At 35.2% G+C, this 23,256-nt stretch overlaps 1 protein-coding gene across 1 annotated transcript; it reads right to left on the bottom strand.

Moving 5' to 3' along the window:
- Positions 1–12,039: 12,039 nt before the first annotated feature.
- Positions 12,040–23,256, bottom strand: LOC113233323 (ATP-dependent RNA helicase DHX33). The gene is made up of 12 exons (XM_026468420.1): positions 23,006–23,256; positions 22,676–22,885; positions 21,945–22,167; positions 21,535–21,719; positions 21,386–21,461; positions 21,086–21,273; positions 19,544–19,717; positions 18,444–18,568; positions 17,362–17,486; positions 16,612–16,776; positions 16,053–16,181; positions 12,040–13,737 (listed from the first exon to the last, which is right to left on the bottom strand). The coding sequence occupies exons 1-12, from the start codon at positions 23,254–23,256 to the stop codon at positions 13,456–13,458; spliced, it is 2,133 nt and encodes a 710-aa protein (XP_026324205.1). The 3' UTR covers positions 12,040–13,455.

Genomic DNA, 23,256 nt, shown 5'->3' on the forward strand with positions numbered 1-23,256 from the left:
CCTCGAGCTACTTTGACTCTTATACTATTACACGGGGCGAACAAGTTGTGCACCTGGTGATAAGCGACACGTCTATCCATCAGCTGTTGCAGTGCCACTCAGAGCTTTTAATCACAAAGATCTTAGGGGCGCTGCCACTGTACCGGTCAACCTGACACATAGTTGACTAGTCCCATGTGCCTGTAATTTCACCACCGCCCTTCCCCTGCTTAACGGGAACGCAGTAATGCTCACATTACTGCTTGGCGGCAGAAATAGGAAAGATGGCAGTACTTCCCTGGACGAACTCTTTCACAAGGGCTCTACTGCTGCTTAAACACATAAATTTTTATTTAATTTTCGTTTCCAATCTTTTACAATTTACAATGCGCTACTTCTTCCATAATATTTATTAAAAATGTGCAACCGAATACCCACATGCTGAATATGACAAATGTAGATTTTTGTAAATGATCAGATTTATAGACATACATATAATAGGTACCACGTAATAGGGATCTGCTTACTTCAATGCCATAGTAAGACTACCTTAAAATGTAAATTCGCGATAGTATCTAACAAAACCTTCACGTATGTAACCTTTTTTTAGGTTCCATTGTCGAACTAAGTAATGTGTTGATTCGATACATGTAATAAGATTCTCGTAGTACAGAGCACGGTTCGCTATCCCAAGGGACACTGGACCCTTCGGAGGTCACTTGGTACTCGCTACAGGAAATATCTTTTCACCGTTTACCTTCGTCCGAGAAATGTTTAGTTATACATAGGTACATTCTATGGCGAAACAACAGAACGATACTATTTTGTGTTAAGAGTGGATTGATGTTTGACATAAGAGATAGATTCTTCTAAGCTCACAGCTGGTGCTCCAAGACGTATTTAAGTGACTTCAAGTTAATAATAATAACGCAACACACTTATAGCCCCGCACTAGGGAAATCCTGTATCGCGGGTGCGTATATATGTGTATATAACAAACAAGACAACCACAAATTACACCCATACTCACGAGAGAAATAAATGTAGGCTATACACATATTCTCACTGTCTGGGAATTGGACCCAGGACCTCTGCGTGGCCGTCCAGCATGGTAACCGTTCGGCCACAAAGGCAGTTAATGTTAACTTCAAGTTAGTTTTGACACAGCCTAAATACCTATTTTACATACGTAAGAACGCAACGATGTAATATTTTCAAAACTTGGTTATAATAGATCCGACGTTAGAGCGTCATAAAGCCGCTAATTTAGGCACTCATTCATTTATAAACAATCAAAAGTTTTAAGCCACTTTCCATAAAGTAAGCACAGTAAAATTTGGCACATATGGAGTTCACCGTACAGCTATTGAAAATCATCATCAATCATCGTACATAAGTAAGTAAGATACGTCCCTAAGGAGAAGATTTAGGTCAAAGCTAAATACGCTAACCGTACCTTTAAGTATGCTTAAATAGATATATTTGATGCCTAGCCAAAAACAAAGAAAGAAAAAATTGAAATATTAAATAAATAAAATTACTATATACATATTTATGTAACTGTACTTACAAGAGAAACATAAATATCCGCGTGGTACGTTACATCTTTATCTATTCGCTAAGGCAACATTCTTATATAACGGTTATAAAGGTTACTCTCAAATATCACCTTGCACGCACGTGTGTCAATATCGACTCGACTACGTGGTCAGACACTTGTCCCGTATTTGGTCGCTATATTACAAACAAACTGACCGCCATTTTTGCCCGATAAAACGTGGCAATAGGCAGCAAACTAGATTTACGATGTTTATTCATTAATATCGAAAACTTTCGTTCCATTAAGAGGATCGGAATATTAATCACGTATCAGAAGCACCATTGTATTAGCAAGGAAATGAGGCAATTAGCGGTAACAACACAAAAAGCAGATTTGTTCAGAACAATAGTGACGACGTCATCCTTTTCAAGTCCCACTAACCGCAACCGAATGCCATGGTGGAAGACGCGGGTCGACTCTTGATATCCTGCCGGTCGGGCTTTCTACCACTATGTACACGAAGATAAACGCAACTGTAACAACGGAAACGAAGTTGTTCAACAATCTAACTACCGATCCCGTCGCAGATATCAACAGGAACTGGACTATTTCTTAATTTGTTGAAACAATCATTCTTTTGCTTTATGGGACGGATGCCTTAAAGTGTCGCAAAACAAGCATTAGGGTGTTGTCTTATTGTAAGCTGTCAATTCATCAATCAAAATCATGTTACAATACATTCGAGTTTAATCGTCGAGAAAATATAGAGTGGTTCATTGGTGACAGGAACCAAAAAAAAATTGCAAACGTAGCTGTATTCAAATTACCAACACAATTTAGGACGCGTAAGCACAATAAGTACATATCCTTACGTAGATAAACGAACGTATTCTCATATAAAAGGCATTTGCACTCGCCTCAGCGTTGTTTTAACGAACGGCGTCGTGTTTATTATTATATTTGAGGTGTACATTCATTATACGACCGTTCTATGTAGCTCGTTTTAATCCCTGATATTTTTGATAAAATCTTAGTCTTCCTTACAATACTGTAATTTACGTGATGACTCTAAATGGATGGCAATACAGGATTCAGAACTTCAATCTCGAATTCAATCATATTTTACGATGCTTTTGAACCTGACATTTTTAATAGTAAGATAAATAAGTAAAAGAAGATTCTGATACGCAATCTCCAATATCAAAGTTTCCAGATTCAAAGTCCAAAAACCGGTGAACATTAGGAAAAGAAAGTCCAACTTGGTCTCTGATTGGACGCTTTCAATATACGGCCCTAATCCCTGGAGAAGAACTTTGTATAATTTCCTCGGTCTGATTAGCATAGCAGTCCGATCATTTGGGCAGCCGACCGGAGCGCTATTGCCTTCTTTATACGCCACCCTTCAGGGTTCACGAGCCATCCCATTATTTACATAATAAAATACGGGATTTACGCAATATAGTTGGCACGAAAGTAGTTCAGCTCTCGCACGGCTGAGCACTAGATTTCGAATGGTAACGCATGAGTTACATTTTTGGTAAAAATGCCTGAATATAAGTGATTTTAAAGACCGTTTATAAAAACTCTAATAGTATACAAATGCTGTTTGTAATTTTAAAGAAAATTCCTTGGCAACTAGAGTATATCTGGTCAGCGTCCCACTCAAAAACTAATCGATTCTGATCACTGTGCAAAATTATTGCAAATTTAAAAAGCCTAAATAGCTATGTAAGTTAAGCCATTACTGCATAAAATGAATAGGCAAAGACTAATTAAAAGAATGGTTAAAGCGAGCGCAGGAAGGAACGTGGTAAACGAGAAAAGTTAATTAGGTTAGAGCTTGGTAGGAACATTTGCCAGGTATCGTTAGAAGTAGCGCGGCAATGACCTATTCGCACACCGTTTGTGAAAAATGTAGTGGGATGTAAGATAGTTTTTACTAATAGGGTTTGAATTCCTTTTTTACGCTATTTTGGCTCATAATAGATATCCCCACAGTTGTACCTATACCCCGCAATGCATCGCACTCGTTAGCACTTCATATTATAAGGTATGCATTAATATCGCAATAAATCACTCTATGGCACAAAACTCAAATATTTAAATTCATTAGGGTAAACAAGGCCACAAATAGTGTTTATGTATTTGGCGGCTGTCTTCGGTCACCCTCGCAAACGTCACGACTGTAAAACGAAAATATGAAATTGTGGTTTCGTTTTAATGTGTCTGCGTAGCTTTAATGAATGAGCTCAAAGGTACAAGAATTTTAATTACGCGGCCAGGGCATTTTGTTTATAATAATATATGTGTATTTCGTCATGTCCCTCAACTCCATGGTGAATTTATCAGAGGAACATTATACATTTAAATAAATTCGGTGCAGAATTCCAAATGAACTTTTACAAAACAGAAGTACTTTGGTGTTTGAAAATAAATAGATTTAATTTTACAAACAATAATTTTTGAAGCCACACCCTAATTTGGACTCTCGACAGACCATATGTACAAAAATTTAAAAATTATGCTATGAAAATGTGCTTAAAACCGCTTTTACAAAATCAAGAATACCTATAGTCTCACAAACCAAAAATCCTATTGTTAGAATCATTAGTTATAAGAAATATGAGAAATTGCAAAAAAAAATTCAAAATCTAACAAATTAAATCGAAGGATGATCGAAGGAAAAAAATTATAGCCCGAATAGCCCCGTTGTTTTTGTTTTTTAATTGTAAGTTACGCTATAACTGGCTGGATTTGTGAACCAATTTTGATGATTCTTTTTTTGTTGGAAAGAGGACAGGCACGTCAGTATTGGTCCCATATAAATTTGAAGTAAATATTCTACCTCTAAGGGTGGCAAACTAGGGGATGAATCTGGTTTCGCGCACTTTCCGGTTACCGATTTCAATAAAACTTGGCAAATAGATGTAATTCCACGAACTTTTGAGGTCTTTTTTTTAGTACTCGGTACTGAGATTATTATCTGACAGTCAGCATTGATTACATTAACCTACCAGTCAACGGTCAGCTGTGACGATGGGATCTGTAAAAGACCCGAAACGATGATTTGTTTGAAAAAACAATTAGGTACAGTCAAGAGCACATCAAGCTTGATAGTTTGAACTTTGGACCGTTCTTACCGTAAGCGGCATAGAGTTGGATTTAAGTCTTAAGCGTCAAGCTAGACGTGCTCTTGACCCTGTACGTACATAGACTACGATTTAGATCCGAAAAATTAGTTTCATTTCCGATATGTAACGATCGCGAAAACCTAAGTACTTAAAATTATGTATATGTGTATGTGAAATATAGTGACAGAAAAAAAATAAAAAAATATGGGAAAAAATCTACAAAAAATATTAAATTAAAAACCCTTTACTCGAGACAAGAAACACATCCAACAACTACTACCGGCAGGACATAAAAAGATCGACTACTAGCTACAATGTCGTCATCAAAGGGACAAACAGTAATCATTCTCATTCAAAATCATACAGAGTTGCACAAAGTTATTTGAAATCTTAAACACAAGAAGCTTCGGATTAGGTGAATTATCATTATACCACGGAGTAAATTATACGAACAAGTCCTTCTTTTGGATTTTTAAGGAATCAATCCTTTTGGCACTTGGTCTAGCTATAAATATCTATTGTGAAGGTGATAGATAATATGAAAAGAGTGATCCCACTGACTGAAATAACTAGCCACCTCTAGTACTTCTTCCAACCTGTGCAAAAATATTTGAATCTGCAATGTCACGAAGGTTATTCCTTTTGTGTAAAAAGCAACATAATATTAAATGGAAGCCAACATGGATTAAAGAAAATTAGATCAATCAAAATCCTTTCTTAACATCATTAACAGTCGGTTTTCTTGAAATTTGTGTCAGAGTAGGTATCATACAAAATGTTGTTATAGAAGCTTTATCGCATTGGTGACAGAGGAACGGCATATGAATGGTTCTAGTCCTACCTAGCAAATCGCTTTCAATGCGTGAAAGTAGAACAGAAGAACACAACCTCAAATTTATAGTGTCATATTTAACGTGCGGTCGCATAGGTTTGACGTTGCCTAGGCCATACCCATCGAGTATATATGTATATTACTCGATGACCATACCACAGGGGATTGTAATCGCGTGTATTTGTATTATTACTAATACGTATACATAACATTAACAATTTACCCAAGGCCTAAGTGAACAAATCAAGCATTCTATTTACAGAATAACTTGTCAGAGGTTTTTCCAAGTTCAACTGAAACTTTAAAATTACGTAACGTATTTTAATGATATTGTCAATGTTGTAATACTGATCATGCCTTGTTGTTTCACTTTACAGAAGAAATATTGTAGACTATTAATGACATAAAAAATTGTAACTTATCATTAGGTAGTACTGCGGCACTATCTAGCTCGAAATTACAAATCGGAATATAACAGAAATGACAGAAATCTAAGGATATTTGAGGCTATCAGCGCAGAAGTAGTGTTACCCCACATACTTTTTTTACAATTTTGCTTTAAATGATACTAAAGTACGTAATGATTTCATATTTGGATACTATTTTCATGTATAAAAAAATAATATTTAAATACTTTTAATACCTATATGAAAATAGCATGCAAATCTAAAATGAGTATGTACTTTAGAATTAATTAAAGTAATATTGTAGAAAATAATACCTTTTTACACCACTGTTGCTCTTGTGTGTGTGTGGTGGGCCCCTATATCTCTTTTCTGTTTCATGTTCTTCTTCCTTTTTGTTTTCCTCTTCTGCTTCACAAATAAACGAAATAAAAACAATATCCAACTCTCCGAAGTTTGTCATTTAAAAAATATAGATTAAACAACGAAACACCTACTACAGCTTCAAGAAGCAATCGCGAGAATTCTCGAGCAATCTGGCAAATTCGCACGCCTTCTTGCACAACGTGGCGAATTAGACGCTTTCGTTCCATCCTATCCCGCGGCAATGTAAGTTGAGCCTAATTGTGCGTACTTACTCCCCTTTTGCTTCTTTTTCCTCATAGTTCCTACATTTTCTTTACGACATCAACTAACGGGACGAACAAATCGTGAGCTTGGTGATAAGCAACACGCATACTTACAACAGTAGCAGTTCCACTGAAAGCTTTAAACGTCTAATACACCACCTTATTTCAATGGACCCTTACTCTAAGTAACAGAGGTGTATTAAAAGTTAGGGAGTTAGGATCCTTAATTTGGGGCGACTCTAAATGCAGCGCCCTGAAGCTCGGGTAGTGTAATAAGACTTAGGGCAGTTTTGAGTAAAGCAAAGGAAGTTTTGTTGTGCATGTAGACACGACATATTTATGGAAAATCATCCTATTTATGGAAAAAAATTGCAAAGACTATATTATTAAGAAGGATGTACTAATTTTATGGACTGATTCTAAAAGTTTTGGAACTAGAACCGACTAATTCACGACTGTGCTACTCGAGACTGAAAAATTGTGCCGATGGAATAAGCTTAGTATTCCAGCGATAGTAAAACGTCCTTGGAACTTGGAACGACGAAATCTAGCTTTTAATTACAGGAACAAATTCATGCCTTTTTTAAAGTACAATCAGATCTAAGTATTAATTTGATTGCACGCATAAAGTTCTGGAATTATATATTCGCTCCTTTATCCAAAAGATATCGGAGAATAATTCACGAGTTTTTACCCAACGTCAAATTTTATAACTCGATTATGGTGACGCTGGAACAGGGCAGGCACATAATTAAAGTATTCATAATTTATTTCAAAATGAAACTCCTTGCTAGCAAACTTTTAAATTGAGTATGGAGAAATAAAAGAAATTTTGCACTAGGGCGAAAGTAAAACTTTTTCAGTAACTACATTAAAAACAAAAGATATGGTTTAAAAAATGCTCATGAAATATTGTATAAAGAATTTTATTCATAAAATAGCCGCATTTCCGTATACGATAATTCTTAAGACAGTTCTTAAAGCACAAATGTGCCTTTTTAACGAAATAAACTATACTAAAACAATAGTCACATTTATCGTACAAATTTATTTAGCACCGCATCATAAACAGAATAACAGCATAAAGTAACTATTATACTACTTACATGTAACAATTATAACAGTCATTACATACACGATACGTGTCAAATAAACTAGTGCTAAGTCCCTATAATAGTTTTGAACTTTAAGATTAGTTTGATGATGGTGAAGATGAATTAGTTATTAATCTGAGGTATTCATCGTCTTTGTTAAACTATATACATCCCGCTACTAGGCGCGGGTCTCCGCTAAAGAGTTTAAATCATTACTTGTTTAAAAACTTATTTATTACTTGTATTATTTTCTTGCGTACACTATAGAAAGAAACACATGATTTTGTACTGTATATTATACTATTATTTGTTACCTCACATTTTTTGCTTTAATATTGAAAATAATAATAATAAAGTTAATTTCCTTCACACACAACTCTATGACAATATTATAACATTATGTTGTAAAATATTTTTGTTATCTGTAAAGACTGAATCCTAAACTGAGATATCCTGTGTTATAGATCTCCAGGCAAAATAATCCAACTACATAAATTGTTCAAATACTTAATATGACTTCCTCCTAATTGCATTACGCCCATTATTTATAATGCTCCATTATTTACTTTGATAAAGTCAGGGACAATATTATGGGTAATGTAATGACGCACAAAATTTATAATCTTTTCTGCAACTCGTTGTTAATTGGTAACAAAATCTCGTAAGATAATGAACTACGTACAAAGAAAAATGGAAGGATTATCAGATATTTTTACTACCCTGACCCTCGTCACGGCGAAACAGGGCATTGATACCGGAGCTTATTTATTTATAGCACATAATATATGAAGTTCCATGTATACAAGTTACAGTTATATGTATACATTCCCTTATGTATGAACCAAATCGTTATTCACGTAGACACGTGTAATCATTTCTATCAGTGGATGTGCGATCAATAGGGCATGGGCATGGGGCATTATGGAATATATAATTTAAAAAAAAGGTTTTTTTACCATAAACAAATTAGTTTATTTACATGTTAGAGTTTGGCTAAAGTTTGAAAGTAAAAGCAAGAATTAGCTGAAAATTTACATTCCTAAAATAATTCAATTTGCCTTAAGACAGACCTTTAAAGACCCCTAATTTGTGCCAATGAAAGTAATTCGTGGTCGTATTAGAGTAACCAACTATAACTTTTGAAATATGTATGTAAAATCACGTGCATTAACGATATGTATGCAGTTAGCTAAATTACAACTAAATTAGCTAGCCAAGTTCTCCAATGTATTTATTATGTGTTAATAATTTAGATAACTTTTTTATGATAAAAAATAATGTAATGATAATCGAATTCGAATTAAATTGTACTAAATGTGTAATATAGATAGAAATAACTGGACAGTGTATCAGGTATATAATAATTCAGTACAAGGGTTATTCCGTCCCCAAAATGTCTTTATCAGCAGGTATCACATTTTTCTTAGTCTTCCGTCCAAGACCCTAATATTTAATTATTAGTAATTCCATTATCACGACCAAAAACCAATGCATGCAGTAATATTAAGATACCATGTATTATTTTGTAAAGACACTAAATCGAAACCAATTAACCCTTGGTATGACTAAGCAGTGATCAAAATAGAAATGAGAAAATTACTATACTAACATTTTACTGAATTCCGAGTTGAAATACATTAATGTAGGGTCTAAAACAAGCCAGCCACAGACATACATCACTCTTTAAATTAAAAAAATATAGAAAATTAACACAAAATATTTTATTTCATTTTAATTATTGGTTCATGATAGTCACATAATTCGGAAGAACATTTTGTGAAATTATTCCACTAGCTCGTTATAATTATTGATACAAAAATCGAAAAAATTCCTTCGATCCGGCTGGATTGGAACCAAAAAGTCGTCAGCAAACCGTGCTAGACGCTATACCAACTACACTACACTACACTTTCTTTTAGATTTTTAACGACTTTATTGTCGTAGCGTCATCTATGAGCAATCTATTTCTTCACTCAGCCACCTGGCTGACTAGAGATGTTGCTTTAATAATCGTAATTTTTAAATTTATTGAATGACACGATATTTGACCAATTCAATTATTTTTGTGAAATTGCTTTACAAAAATAATTGAATATCACTGTGGTCAAACATCTTGACATACAATAAATTTGAAAATCGTAATCGTAAAACTTATTTTTGGGAGTACAAATGGTATAGAAACTATTGTTGCAAAAATCAATTTACATATTTGTAGTAATACTAAAAAAACGGTCGCCTGACTGCTGATAACTTGTATATATAAACATTATGTTGAGTGTGTGCGTGTGCGTTACTATTATTAATTACTAACTATAAAACCGATTAAAAATTAACTATATAATAATCCCAACTGAGTTGATTTTGTTCCATCATTATTTAACTTTTAGCACTTTTTTCTAACAAGTCCCATTTCCAAATGGTCCGTAAAATGTTTCAATGTTTATTGGCCCGACGGTGTCACCTTGGCAATTAGCATTTCCGGATCATGTTGATTTTTATGAAAGTACGAGACGAAACAATTACAGTGGTACGTACGCTAAGACTCCTGAATTTCAAGTTTGGCATCTACTAGTCAGTCATTTAAAACCCGGCTCCAAAAGGTGGTTGTTTTTATTAACCTAACCAAGATTTCACATTTAACCGTAAAACTATGTAATAAAATACCACATATAAATCTCGCGATCAATGATTTTTAATTAGATGTCCAAAATGTAACCAAAGAAATGTCATTGTCAAAGTGTGAGTGCAGGTGTGCTAAACCTTCTATTTTTAATGGAATTGGTAAAGGTGGAGGTTCTCATTTTCTAATGTTTTAAAATTATCTTTTAGAAAATATTAACAATAAAAAAAACTTAAACAACAACAACACGTAATAATTTAACAAACGTACTACGGAGACAAGAAAACGTTCGAAAACGAAGCACGAATGACATCTATGACTCGACATTCAGATTCAGATTCTAAATCAGATGTGTGCACATTTTTATAGTAATAACTATAAAATAGTTATTAATAACTTAATAGTTAGTAATAACTTAATGTCTCCTAAACAATTTGGTTTCACTCGGGGTCGCTCTACAACCGATACTGGTGTTGAATTGATGAAACATATTTTTGATGCATGGGAAGACTCACTTGATGCTATTGGTGTATTCTGTGACTTTTCCAATGCTTTTGATTATGTGCACCATGATACTCAGGTCAGGAAACTTCGCCATTATGGTGTGGCGGGACGTGACATCGATCTTCTTAAATCATATTTGAATGGTATAGGGTACAGAGGGTCGATGTCGACGGCATGCGTGTTTCTCAAGGTTGAATTCTAGGCCCCTTTTTCTTTTTAGTTTATATTAATGACTTACCTAGCCTCATGGAGGGTATAAACATGAGATATAGAATATTGTTTGCTGATGATACTTCCTTATTATTTAAAATGAAAAGGCACCAATGTTCCTACGACGATGTGAACAATGCTGTATCTAAAGTAGTTGATTGGTTTGCAGTTAATAACCTGCTCCTTAATGAGAAAAAAACAAATTGTGTGAAATTTACATTACCTAATGTTAGAGAGACGGTTACAAACATTGTGGTTAGAAACGAAAAATTTAACCTTATGGAAACAGTTGTAGTTCTAAGTATAACGTTAGATGATAAATTGCAAAGGGGTCCATAGGGGGAACATAGAAGTAAGTTATCAAAAGGGCTCAGCTCTTCAGTGTACGCGATTAAAAAAATACGGAAATTCTCAGACGTCGAAACCGCTAGATTAGTTTACTTCAGCTACCTTCACAGTCTAATGACATAAGGCATGTTGCCTTGGGATAATGGCGCCGATATCAATAGAATCTTTGTCCTGCAGAAAAGTGCGGTTAGGGCAATTTACAATCTGGGCCCCAGAGTATCTTTGAGAGATAAGTTTAAGGAAATTAACATTCTAACACTAGCGTCACAGTACATTTATGAAAATGTAATTTATGTTAAAAAGAATAGTAATTTTTTTATGAGAAATAGTGACAGATATAACATTAATACGAGGAATAAAAATGACCTAACTGTTCATGATAGTTGTCTTCACAAAGTCACAAATTCGTTTAAGGGGCAATGTATACGCTTCTGTAACAAGATTCCAGTTGATACACAAAATTTGCTATTCACGAGGTTTAAAACTATATAGTGAACTATAATGAAACAAAAACTAAAGTTTTTGTCATCAAACAAAGGTTATTACACAACTTCTGCGTACTGGATGACAAAAATCCGTGGTAGTAACCCGTTTAGTCCATGGACGTAGTCTCGATCTCTGATGCAAACATCAAAACAAAAAAAAATATATTGTAAATATTGAATGTGTACAACATTTAATGTTATTTACAAAGAGCAACTCCTAGAGTTTCTTGCTCATTCTGCTCAGGGGAATCTGCCTCACGAATGAGCGGTAGAGTTTAAGCAATGTGACGATTTCAAGACGTAATAATGCTTACTTATGAAATAAAGATTATTTTGATTTTGACAAAATGGCGGTACAAAAATATTTTAGATCCCGATTATGATACCAGTAGTGTCATAAAATTATTTACGACTTTAAACAAAACCGTTTATTATAATCATTGTATTAAACGAAATTAAGTAAAAACATACTATTACAAAATGTGAACTGTTCTATTATAAGTTTTAACAGATTACAGATAAAAAGAATTTCTGAACGTATTATGGCCTACCCCCGTAGCATGGCGACGCATGATAGTACGCGCTTATTCCAATTTTATCGCGCGTGTCGCGACTAACATGCGTAGCCATACTACGGGGGCAGAAATAGGCAACTACCATTTAAAAAGCATTTTTTTGCTCGGTTGTAATCTTTATTCACATTTTGAACATCTAATTATTATTCACACTACACTTATTTTTCCAATAGTAGAGTGTGCATATTTGTATAAATCGATATGTATTTCCTGTTCTTGTACCAATTTGCTAGCAACGCAAAAACAAATTGTAAAATGCTATTAAAACTTCATCGCGGCATTCAAGCGGCAGGCCGTCCAACAGTCGCAATGTAGGGCGCAACGGGATAAGCCTCACACCGACACTCAATTACTCATTTTTCAAAGTGGAAATGAAAAACAAAGAATCAACAAAATATACATGTTGGAAAATCTGTCATATTTCTAAGAGTACCGTATAATTGATAACAACAGTCTAAATGTCTCAAAACTTTTAAACAAAGGACATTGAACTTCTGAGTAAACAAACAAGGTGGATTTTCTCTGTTTAACTTAGGAGAAATCGTATAATCACGTATTTTAATAATTTTCTCATAAAATATGTAATGAATGTATATGTAACATGCGATTTATTGAACATTCTAGCTTGTGCCTTCATTTTTCATGCTACAAACCACTAGAATGTATTTTAACAATTTAAATGAATGATAAATAGCATAACTATGGAAAGTTGAGCGTAATTGATGTCTTTTCAGCAACTAAAGACGAATGATAGCAAGATAATGCCTGTAAGTTGAGACCAATGTGCTATGCAGCTTACTTATCATTTCTATCATCTTAACTGTTCTGTGTTCCTATCTAAAAAAATGGCAGTTTTTATCTTCACTGTCAACGCTCCACTCGAGGCAGTCAAATAATCCTAACATTCAAATATAATTTGCCTTACATTTGTCCTATTGTAGACGGAAATAATTCTACATACAATCTTAGTCTACTTCTTTCGCAATCCGTACCCGCGCCTCGATTTCAAGTACACAGTCCGTTAAAAAATTTGTCCATAATAAAGAAAAATCATCATAATATTAAATATCATCTATACGAATTACGGAATCGAAACTTCTTACGTCACCGATTAGCTCTACACCGCCGTGCGTAATCAGGTGCGACTTGATGAAGCCACTGAGGTTGAACTACTGACACTGTAACGAGGTAGATACGTCTTGTTTGCAATAGTTCCGTGTATAAAACGGCTGAAGGAGGTGGTCGTATTGAATGTAGGACTCCGCCGGGATGTAAGGCTGCAGCTGAGCCTGATGCTGTGACGTAGCGACCTCCACTTGACGCTGCCGATCCGCCGCGTAACCACGCGCAGTTGGTGAATAAACCGCTTAATAGACATTTCAGGAGCTGCGACAAAAAATGAACAAGTATGAACAAAATTAAACAAAAGCAATCATTTACACAAATGTTTTATTGCCTGTCAAGGGATATTTAAGAATACATTAATTATTATTTGCTAGAAACAAATAAAGTGTTAGTGAATTTTACCAAGAACTGGCTTGTAAATATTATACTGCGTTGACCAAAAAGCACGGTTGCAGTTAGCGCCACGATGGCTTCACAAAGATTGTGAAGAGGAAGAGGAAGCCCACCAGCCGAAACCTGTGTGGCACAGCACCGACAGCATCGAACTTTCTGTTGCGTCCGGCCATACCGACGACGCTGCTGTATTTGTCGCGACTACATTACTCCACGAAGTCTGAGGAGATAGTGGCGTACATCAGCCTAAAAGCCAAATACACCCTGAGAGTCGAGCGGTTGGAGTCCCGCCGCAACGTGAATTTTAATTCGTTTGTGGTAAGCAGAGGCGGCTCGTGGCAGATTTCAATGGGAGTTCACTTACCTATATGTATTTTAAATTAAAAATTAAACTTACATTACATTGTTCCATTTTAAACAATGCCACTAATCAATACTACGCTTCATCATTTAATAATATTGATTTTTACATAATATCATTGTGTACAACACAACAAAATGCGCGCGGAGAAAGTACGATTTGTTTACCTATTTGACAAATAAAACTGGCAACAGCGAACGGAGGCGGAGTGCAGAATCGGCTAATCGTCGCATCACCGGACACGCACAGCACGGCAACGTTGCGCGAAACGCCGCTCAAATCTTGCTAATTTTCTCACCTAATATTTTGTTTCACATGACGCGCCGTAAAGAAATTTCTCTTTCGCACTCATTGAATTCAGTACTGAACTTTGTAAACAATTTCGGTTCATAGGAGCGCATCGCCCAGCGCTCCACTCAAGGGTTAGTAATGCTACTATAATAGAGAAAGATAAAAATCTAATTGATCGTTGTCGTTCATTAACACGTTCATCGCCGTGGTGGATCAAAATAACCGGCATCTCATCTACCTATTGAGACCGTGGGGGGGTTAAAATGAACGGCACGGCGCTCCTAAATCCGGGTAGTCATTAACAAGCTGTAGCTGTAACGTGACATATACAGTAACGACGTTTCAGTCTGTACGCTTGAAACAGTCTTCAATCAGATGGCTCACTGCAAACCGCACGCGTTCCGCCCGCGGCAAGCTCATGAACCACGTACACACTATGATTTTTCGTTACATAACATGCAACCGTTACGGTTACAGCTCGCTAGTGAGTACTCGACTTATCTTTGCGATGCTCGTTCACGCCGCAGCAGGTGACAAAACACTACGTATTTAGCCATATAACATGACCGGCGTCGCCCTGATGACCTGCTGTTGTCACTTGGTTTTTATGATTTTTGATGGCATACATACTTTTCTAGACTAAGAGGAAAAAGTATATATTCGAATCAAAAAAATTTACTTTAATTTCAAATTGGATTTAAAGGTTACAAACTAAGCAAAAAAAGGCTTAATGTGAAATGTTAATCTCCATTGAAAGACGTACGTCAGTTTTAGGTAAACATCGTTCAAACATTAAGTGTACATACTCTGCCCGGCATTGCGACCGGCGCGGCCTAAATGTAATGATTATTGCGTTCAGGCCGAATTAAAATGCCGGCACTATTATACTAATATAATCCCAAACTAGAGCCAAATAATGAAACATCGCGGAAAAATGTATATACGTATACAAATCAGACCCAAAACAGTCATATAAGGCAATGTCATATTTTGAACGTTTTTAAAAATTCTAGTCGGCGAACGAACGTGTTAATAAAAAAATAAATACTGCGATTACTAACACAATATTAATTTATATTTTTATTTTGGTGGGTTGGATAGGAGTAGGAGTTCACTGTATGCGCTCCTTAGGACGAGCCGCCTCTGGTGGTAAGTGTACCGACTGAACATCTGTCGACCTTCATGAAGGAGTTTTGGTCGAAGGGTATTAATTATCGGCGATTCCGCGGCCAAAACTGACACCAGATTACGCCACACGTCGCTGGCAAGTGCAATTCGTGTGGATTAGTTATTTAGTTTATTTTATTGTTATATCAAATTGTATATATATTATGTGGGTCATGGCCTGAAAAACTAAAAAAAAAATTGCCTCAGCTGCTTAGGCGTGAAAACGTAACAGGCAGTTACTTTCGCATTTATAATATTAGTATAGATTATAGCATCGGTTATCATTGATACCTACTCATTAAATAATTGTGATTTTTATTCAAACAACCGAGATAACGAAATATGCTTGTCATTTAATATTTACCTGATCTGTTGCCACGCCACAACTGGAGACTGTTAAATTCAATCGCTGACATATAGCCAGTAACTGCTGACGCACCTCATAAGCGTACGTCAAGTTCTTGTGGTTCATGTAATTCTCTTTACACCATTGCTGTAATTATAACGGAATTGTTAAATGACGTGATTGCGACACTTTAAACCTAACTAGTGTTTTGTATGCATACAAGTATAATTATACTAATTTTTATCAACTAATTTGTATTTTCCTAATTTCTCTTTCATTTGCTGATGTAAAAGTGTGCAAATGAAACTTGTGCTTAAACCATTCCTGATTTATAATTATTAAAACTTTAGCAGTCACAGCATTTTAATACATTTTTGATATGATCGGTCCACCGTCCTTTAATTTATCAACGAAATAGCAATACTCAATGAAAATCCATTATAATGAAGTATACATGAAATATAGCCTGACGATTTTATTTTGTTGTTTTTATAATGAAAATGGATTCGAATGCACTGATTACGTTTTTCAGTTTTATGTATACCATTTTCAGCTAATCTTAATATTTTATTCTTACCTTTTTCAAAGGTGCCTTGCAAAATGCCTTGAACACATTTAAAAGGGTGAGATGATCCCCTAAAGGCGACACGAACTTCTGTTTCACTTTGATTGCTTCTTCTCTTTTATGCATGGGAGTGTGGAATATGTTCTCGCTTGATAGTACCGCTACTAAACTTAAAGCCTGTGAATTAAAATATAATAATTATGTGTGGTCTCCTGACACATTCCGATTTCCGATTCCCTGTACTATGGGTACCAGAGCAACGAAACACTCAGACAAGAAGCAATTTAGAAAAGTTAATTTCCCAAATTGGTCCTATGGGGAATCGAAACCGGGACCTCTGCATCCAGTGCCCATAGTGGAAGCCGTTCGGTCACAGAGGTCGTCGGTTTTATAAATTCACTGTTTTCGGCATCACTACGTTATATTTGCAACTGCCTCCGTGGCCGAACGGTTACCATGCCGGACTGACACGCAGAGGTCCTGGGTTCGATTCCCGGGCCGGGAGAAATATTTGTATGGCCTACATTTATTTCTCTCGTGAGTTTGGGTGTAATTTGTGTTTGTCTATGTATGTGTCCATGGCACCCGCGACACAGGGTTTCCCTAGTGCGGGGCTATGTTGAGTGTGTGCGTTGTTATTATTATTTAAAAATTGGATATAACTATAGATACAATCGCAGACATGTTAAAAAAACTATTACATTCAAATACATAGTAATGTGTATAAATGTATTGATAATTTACAATAAATTAATATTTTACCTCGTCTAAACAATTGTATTCTGGTGCAATAAGTAAGATTTTTGAGTATTTAGGATCGATCGGGAACGATGACATTTTCTTCCCAAGTATTGTTAACTTTGGATTTGCTTCACTATCAATGGCACCTGTAAAACACAATATGTATAAAACAGCCATTATGAATTAATTGAAAAATGGCTAATCAAAGTATTATAGTTCATTTGTTTAGGTACTTAACTAAATGTAAACAATCTTAATATATCGTTTTATTGAAACATATGCTTTACAGATCAACAGGTATAAACATAGGCATGCAATTTCATATGAAACTTAGTAGTTGTATTTTGTATCTGAAGGTAAGTAAAAACCATTTTATAAATGTATATTTAATTATTAAATAGACATTTCAAGTTTGTTTACATTTAGTTAAGTACCTAAACAAATGGACTATAGGCAAGTTAAATAACATGAATAAATTAGTTGTAATTTGTGGCAACTTTAATGACGACTGTAGTCAAAATGGTAGCCTATGAGACTACTATTTTATAAATTTTGTAAATCGTTTTTATGCATATATCATTATATATAAATTACTTGTACTGCATCTAATTGTTGCTTTCTTGGATAATTTGCTAATCTATGAAATAAAGATATTTGAACTTACAATCATATTAAATGTTTCAAACAATATAACATAATAACTAACCTAATTCATTGGAATTTACACTATCATTTCGGATTTACATTGCGTATATTAGTTTTTTTTTTTTTTTTTCAAATAAACGTGTCAGGTCCTTTGCAGAGCCCTTGGTCGTTCACAGCAATTCGACTGTGAACTGGCAACCGGTACTATCTCAATTTTGACAACTTTACAGAATGAATCATTTATAAAGCGTTTGGTTTATTAAATAAAAATACGTAGTGTACATACATACATGTGTAATAAAAATATTTAAAAACTACGTATTTTTATTTAATAAACCAGATGCTATATAAATGCCGCAAACAATGTTTTTCTGCATCCTGTAAAATTGACAAAATTGAGATAGTACCGATTGCTAGTTCACAGTCGAATTGCAAAAACCAAAAAACTCGATATTCACCTAATTCTTTAAGTAGAAGAAGCGATGCCTTTATGGAATCTTGCGGTGGTGAATCCAAAAGAGGGAACGTGCTAGGCTCCATCCCAGCGGCTATCAAAAGCAATACCGTCGGCGCTAACGGACACCTTGAAGTGCAAAAGAATTTTGTTTTATGATACCCATAACAGTTGCAGTGCCACTCAGAGCTTTAAATCGCAAAGGTCTGAGGGGCACTGCCACTGAGTCCGCCACCCTGAGACATCAGTTGACAAGTACCTTACAAGGACCTTAAAGAAACGTATTCCATACATATTAAACAGCTTACCAGAAGTTATTAGACATGAAACTAAAAAATGTAAATTTAAAAAATGTGGAAAAAGCATTATTTCACAAATTATTGTTGAATAGTTAATAATCATATTGTTTAAGTATTTTTAATAACATCAGTGTCAGTTTGTAACTTTTTGCTTAATTGAGATTCATTCCGATCCTGCAGTCAAACTGTATATACAGTTTTGTAGGACTATGCTTATTTAAATATATTGTACCCCCCTTTTCTTAAATTCAAATAAATAAATAAGTTTAATGTGCCTGTAATTTCACTACCACCCTCACCCTTCGATGACGACAGAAATAGGTAATGTGGCAGTACTTCTCTGGACAAACTTTTTCACAAGGAGCTCTAAAAATTTATTTATAAATGGTGTTTGAAAGCTCAAATAAACCTGTGGAACTCACATTCTACATTACTCACGGCATACAAAATTTTGTATGATTGCATTAATTTGTTTAGTTAAGTACTTGGTACAACGGGCTGGTGTCCGCAACTCGACGACAAAGCGCCTATTTTGCGTGTGGTTTAGTTAAGTATATTAAAGTACATCTACCATTCAAATTTTATAACAATAATGTACACCGACACCAATTACCTGGTCTCAAACTAGAGAGTTTCCTTTATTATGAGTACCAGAGCAACAGAACTAACTTTGGGGTACTACCCAGAAAACTTCAAAAATAATGTCGAATAGTTCATTTACCCCAAATTGGTTATACCGAGAATCGAAACCGAGACCTTCTCCACTGAGAGTGTCGGAGTAAACTTCAACCAACTTCTGGTCTACCTAACAATCTCGGGCGTGCTGTGTGGCGGCCGCGCTGCAAAGTCAGCAGCGGTGAAAAGGCGATAGCAGGCGCCGGGTGCAGTGCGGCCCGCGCGGCCGGCACGCTGCCATGCCGCCGCCGCAGCGCACGGGCACACGCGCAAGCGCTCGGCTCCCGTTGCAGTGCACCATGTTCTAAAATCATCATCATGTCTTCTAAACTCCGAGATGAATCTAAGTCAAAAAATGTAAACAAAGGTGATGCCATTACAAAAAATGTTCCACAAATAGTGGAACCGTGAAAAGGGCTCAAAATGAATGCTAGATGTTTTATATTGTTTTTAAATGGTGTGCATTTACAAACAAAATATTATCAAATCATATTTTTTATTTAAAACACCATATTTAATAAGATAAGATTTTTTATCCTGTTGGAAATGTTTCAGGGATAAACAACCTTTGGCTGTCCTTAGTGTTTATTCGATGTTTTATTTTAATTTGTTATGTATAAACACAAATACTTATAAGTAGAAGTGTGAATAATTAATTGCTACAATACTATTACTTTAATAATTTATTAAATGAAATGTTTTTTTATTGAGAATAATAAATTGGATAATTGTTACATAGTGCTAATTATAATGAACTGAAAAATGAAAAGTCAGTTTTTGGTCGATAGAGACGAATCAAAAAGGGATGAATGAAAAAGGAATGGTCAAGTCGTCAGGTTGCATCCCCACCAGTGCAACACCGCGATTTTCTTCATTCGGTTTCTGACGGCTGTCGTTATCGAATGTGTTCCTTGCTGTTGCTGTATGTGTATGCGTCGTGTTGTTGAGTTTTTGTTTTTTATTGTTATGTGTTTTTTTTTTGTTAAGTTTTGGTTTTACTCTGTTGTTACGTTTGTGTTCGCTTGCGTTCGTGTCAACATAACTACAATGGAGGCTGAACCAAGTCCTTCATCAAAAACACACTGTTTCACCACAGACAAAAAGCCGACTACATTTATGACACAAAATGTTTCTAAACAGTTTTGTAAATTGTTCAACCCAAAAGGGTATTATTTAATTATAATTTATTAGTCAGAATACAGTGGAACCTGTTAATAAACAAACGTGGAAAAAAAGGTTTATGGTCTATGAGATGCCACTTTGACAGTGACAGTTGTTTGTTTACATTTTTTGACTTCGACTACAACTCAGAGTTTAGAACATTCGCACGTGAAACCATATAGTGTCATAACTCAAAAATTATGGAAATGAGAAATAATAATTTGAAAGTCAATCAATGCCATCATTTTCGAATTATGACAGTATTTGGTTTCATGTTCGCCAACTATGAAAATATGTCCTAATGCGCCAAATTTTATTTTCCAACGGCACTGTTTACGACAAACCACTTAAGAAGTGAAAGAAGCATTATGGGTTACTTATTATTACTAATCAAGCATAAAATATTAGGTCAGCGTCGACAGGAAGTGAATGCATACAAATCAAAAGAGCGGCTGCCGTTTGCACTAATATAATAACACATTTTTAGCAACATCTCTAGACACACACTTACCTTTCTTTTACTACTCCTGTATCAATAACACATTTTATCTGAGGAATTGTTACAGATGCCTCAGCTATGTTGGTAGCTAGGACAATCTTCCTTGACCCCTGCGGTGTCTCCTTCCAAACTTGTAACTGTTTCGCGGCAGGCAGGCCAGCGTACAAGGGACACACTTTGATCGGCGGCCCAGGCGCCTCCTGTAATTGTCAGTCTGTCATAAAGACAAATACAAAGATAATTCTTTTGAACTGGCAAAGTATAAAACCATTCAATATTGTACATATACATGTTGTCTGAGAACATACATACCTTAGCTATTTGTTTTATGTTGTACATAACTGTCTCAATTTCTTCTTGTCCTGTTAAAAACACGAGGAAGTCTTGGCTGAAAACAAAAGTGTTGATTTACAGAAGATCATCCTCATAAATAATATACATTTTAAGGTACATTAAAATACTTTGGTGGAGTAGTAGCATGCAGTTGGAATATTGTACAAATTGCTGCATATTGGTAGTCCTCATGCTTCTTTTTCGAGTGGTAAATAGTGACAGGGAAAGTTCTGCCTTCTAAATACACTACAGGACAGTTGTTGAAGTACTTTCTAAAAGAATCCACATCCATTGTTGCAGACATTACTATTATCTGTAAGAAAACAATACGATTTTTCAAATTGTTTTTAGTTCATTTGCAAAGACATAAAGAAAGTGGCTGAAATCCCACACAGAATGAAACAATTTAGTAGAATAGATATTTAGTAACATTTACCAACTGTTGAAAATACGTAATAACAGAGGGGGTTGTACCCATAATATCATGCTTTACTCTCACACAATGCATGAATGAATGAAAATAGCTTGGAAAGCTTACCTTCATAGGGGTTAATTTTTTTTCAATTCTCTCTTTCTGAGCTAACTTGACAATTCCAAACAAAACGTCTGTGCTAACAGTGCGCTCATGGGCCTCATCCAGTATGACTATTGAGTACTTTTTCAACAATGGGTCAACTATTGCCTCTCTAAGCAACATGCCATCTGTTAAATACTTTACTTTTGTGCGAGAACTGGTCACATCTTCAAATCTTACGGAATACCTGGAATCAGAAAATCAAGGTCAAGTCTGTCCTAAGTAATAAAATAGACAATTGTTACTAAATCACACACAAATCTAAGTTGATCCATTCTTGCAACAACAAAACAAGTTAGTTCACTTTAAATATAATATTTCTTTGTTATAAAAATAAGTGCGCATTTGACCTCCATCTCACCTGTGCGAGTGATGATGAGGTCTACAATGTAGCATTCACACCTCAATAATGCATATTCACTTTTGCCGTAAAAAGTTATAATGTTTGTTCATACATATAGAGAAGAAATGCATGATTTCATAAACCAGTATTACAAATGTTTTATACATATTTATAATTCACACACTAAAGACATATTTACAAGTATTTATAAGTAAATTGGCCATCTGAGACCCCACAATACAAGCTTGCCTAATACGGGCACTGTAGTAATTATAAAATTGTTGCTAACAATCTGTGAAATAAACTTTAATTCTTTTTTATTTTTATGTAAAAAAATTATCGCATTATATACCCAACAATATTTCCAACATCTGTGTTCATCTCAGCAGAGACTCTAAGAGCTATAGTAATGGCAGCAACCCTCCGAGGCTGTGTGACAGCAATGATACCGGCCCCTTCCAGCCGCTGCTCATGGATCAGCTGAGGGATCTGAGTGGTCTTCCCACTGCCTGTTTCTCCTATTAGTATCATTGTGTCTGTCTTTTTTATTTCTTCTAGTAACCTATAATTTAAAAAAATCAAAGATTGTATTGAAGGGACACTAAATGTATGTTCATTAAGTTGTATACATAACAATTGCAAACAAAGGTATTACAAAATTAATGAAAAATACAACTCTTACCTCCCCCTGACTAAGTAAACTGGTAGTCGTCTCCTGGCCTCCAGTAGGTCTTCTTTCTGACCAATTCTATGTACATTATTCTGCACAAGATTCTGCACTGCCACAAGTCCATTACCTGCAGATGTGGGCGGGACACCTTCTCCATCTTTCGTCAGCTTTGCTTTCTTTACTTTCAAGTTATCGAAAATATTTTTTCTTTTCAAATTGGAGTTTGATTTTTCTAACCCCACAGATGTGTATTTTGAATCCAT

Source organism: Hyposmocoma kahamanoa, unplaced genomic scaffold (genome assembly GCF_003589595.1).
Source record: "Hyposmocoma kahamanoa isolate Upper Pololo Valley unplaced genomic scaffold, ASM358959v1 102, whole genome shotgun sequence".
In the NCBI taxonomy this organism is placed as follows: Eukaryota; Metazoa; Arthropoda; class Insecta; order Lepidoptera; family Cosmopterigidae; genus Hyposmocoma; species Hyposmocoma kahamanoa.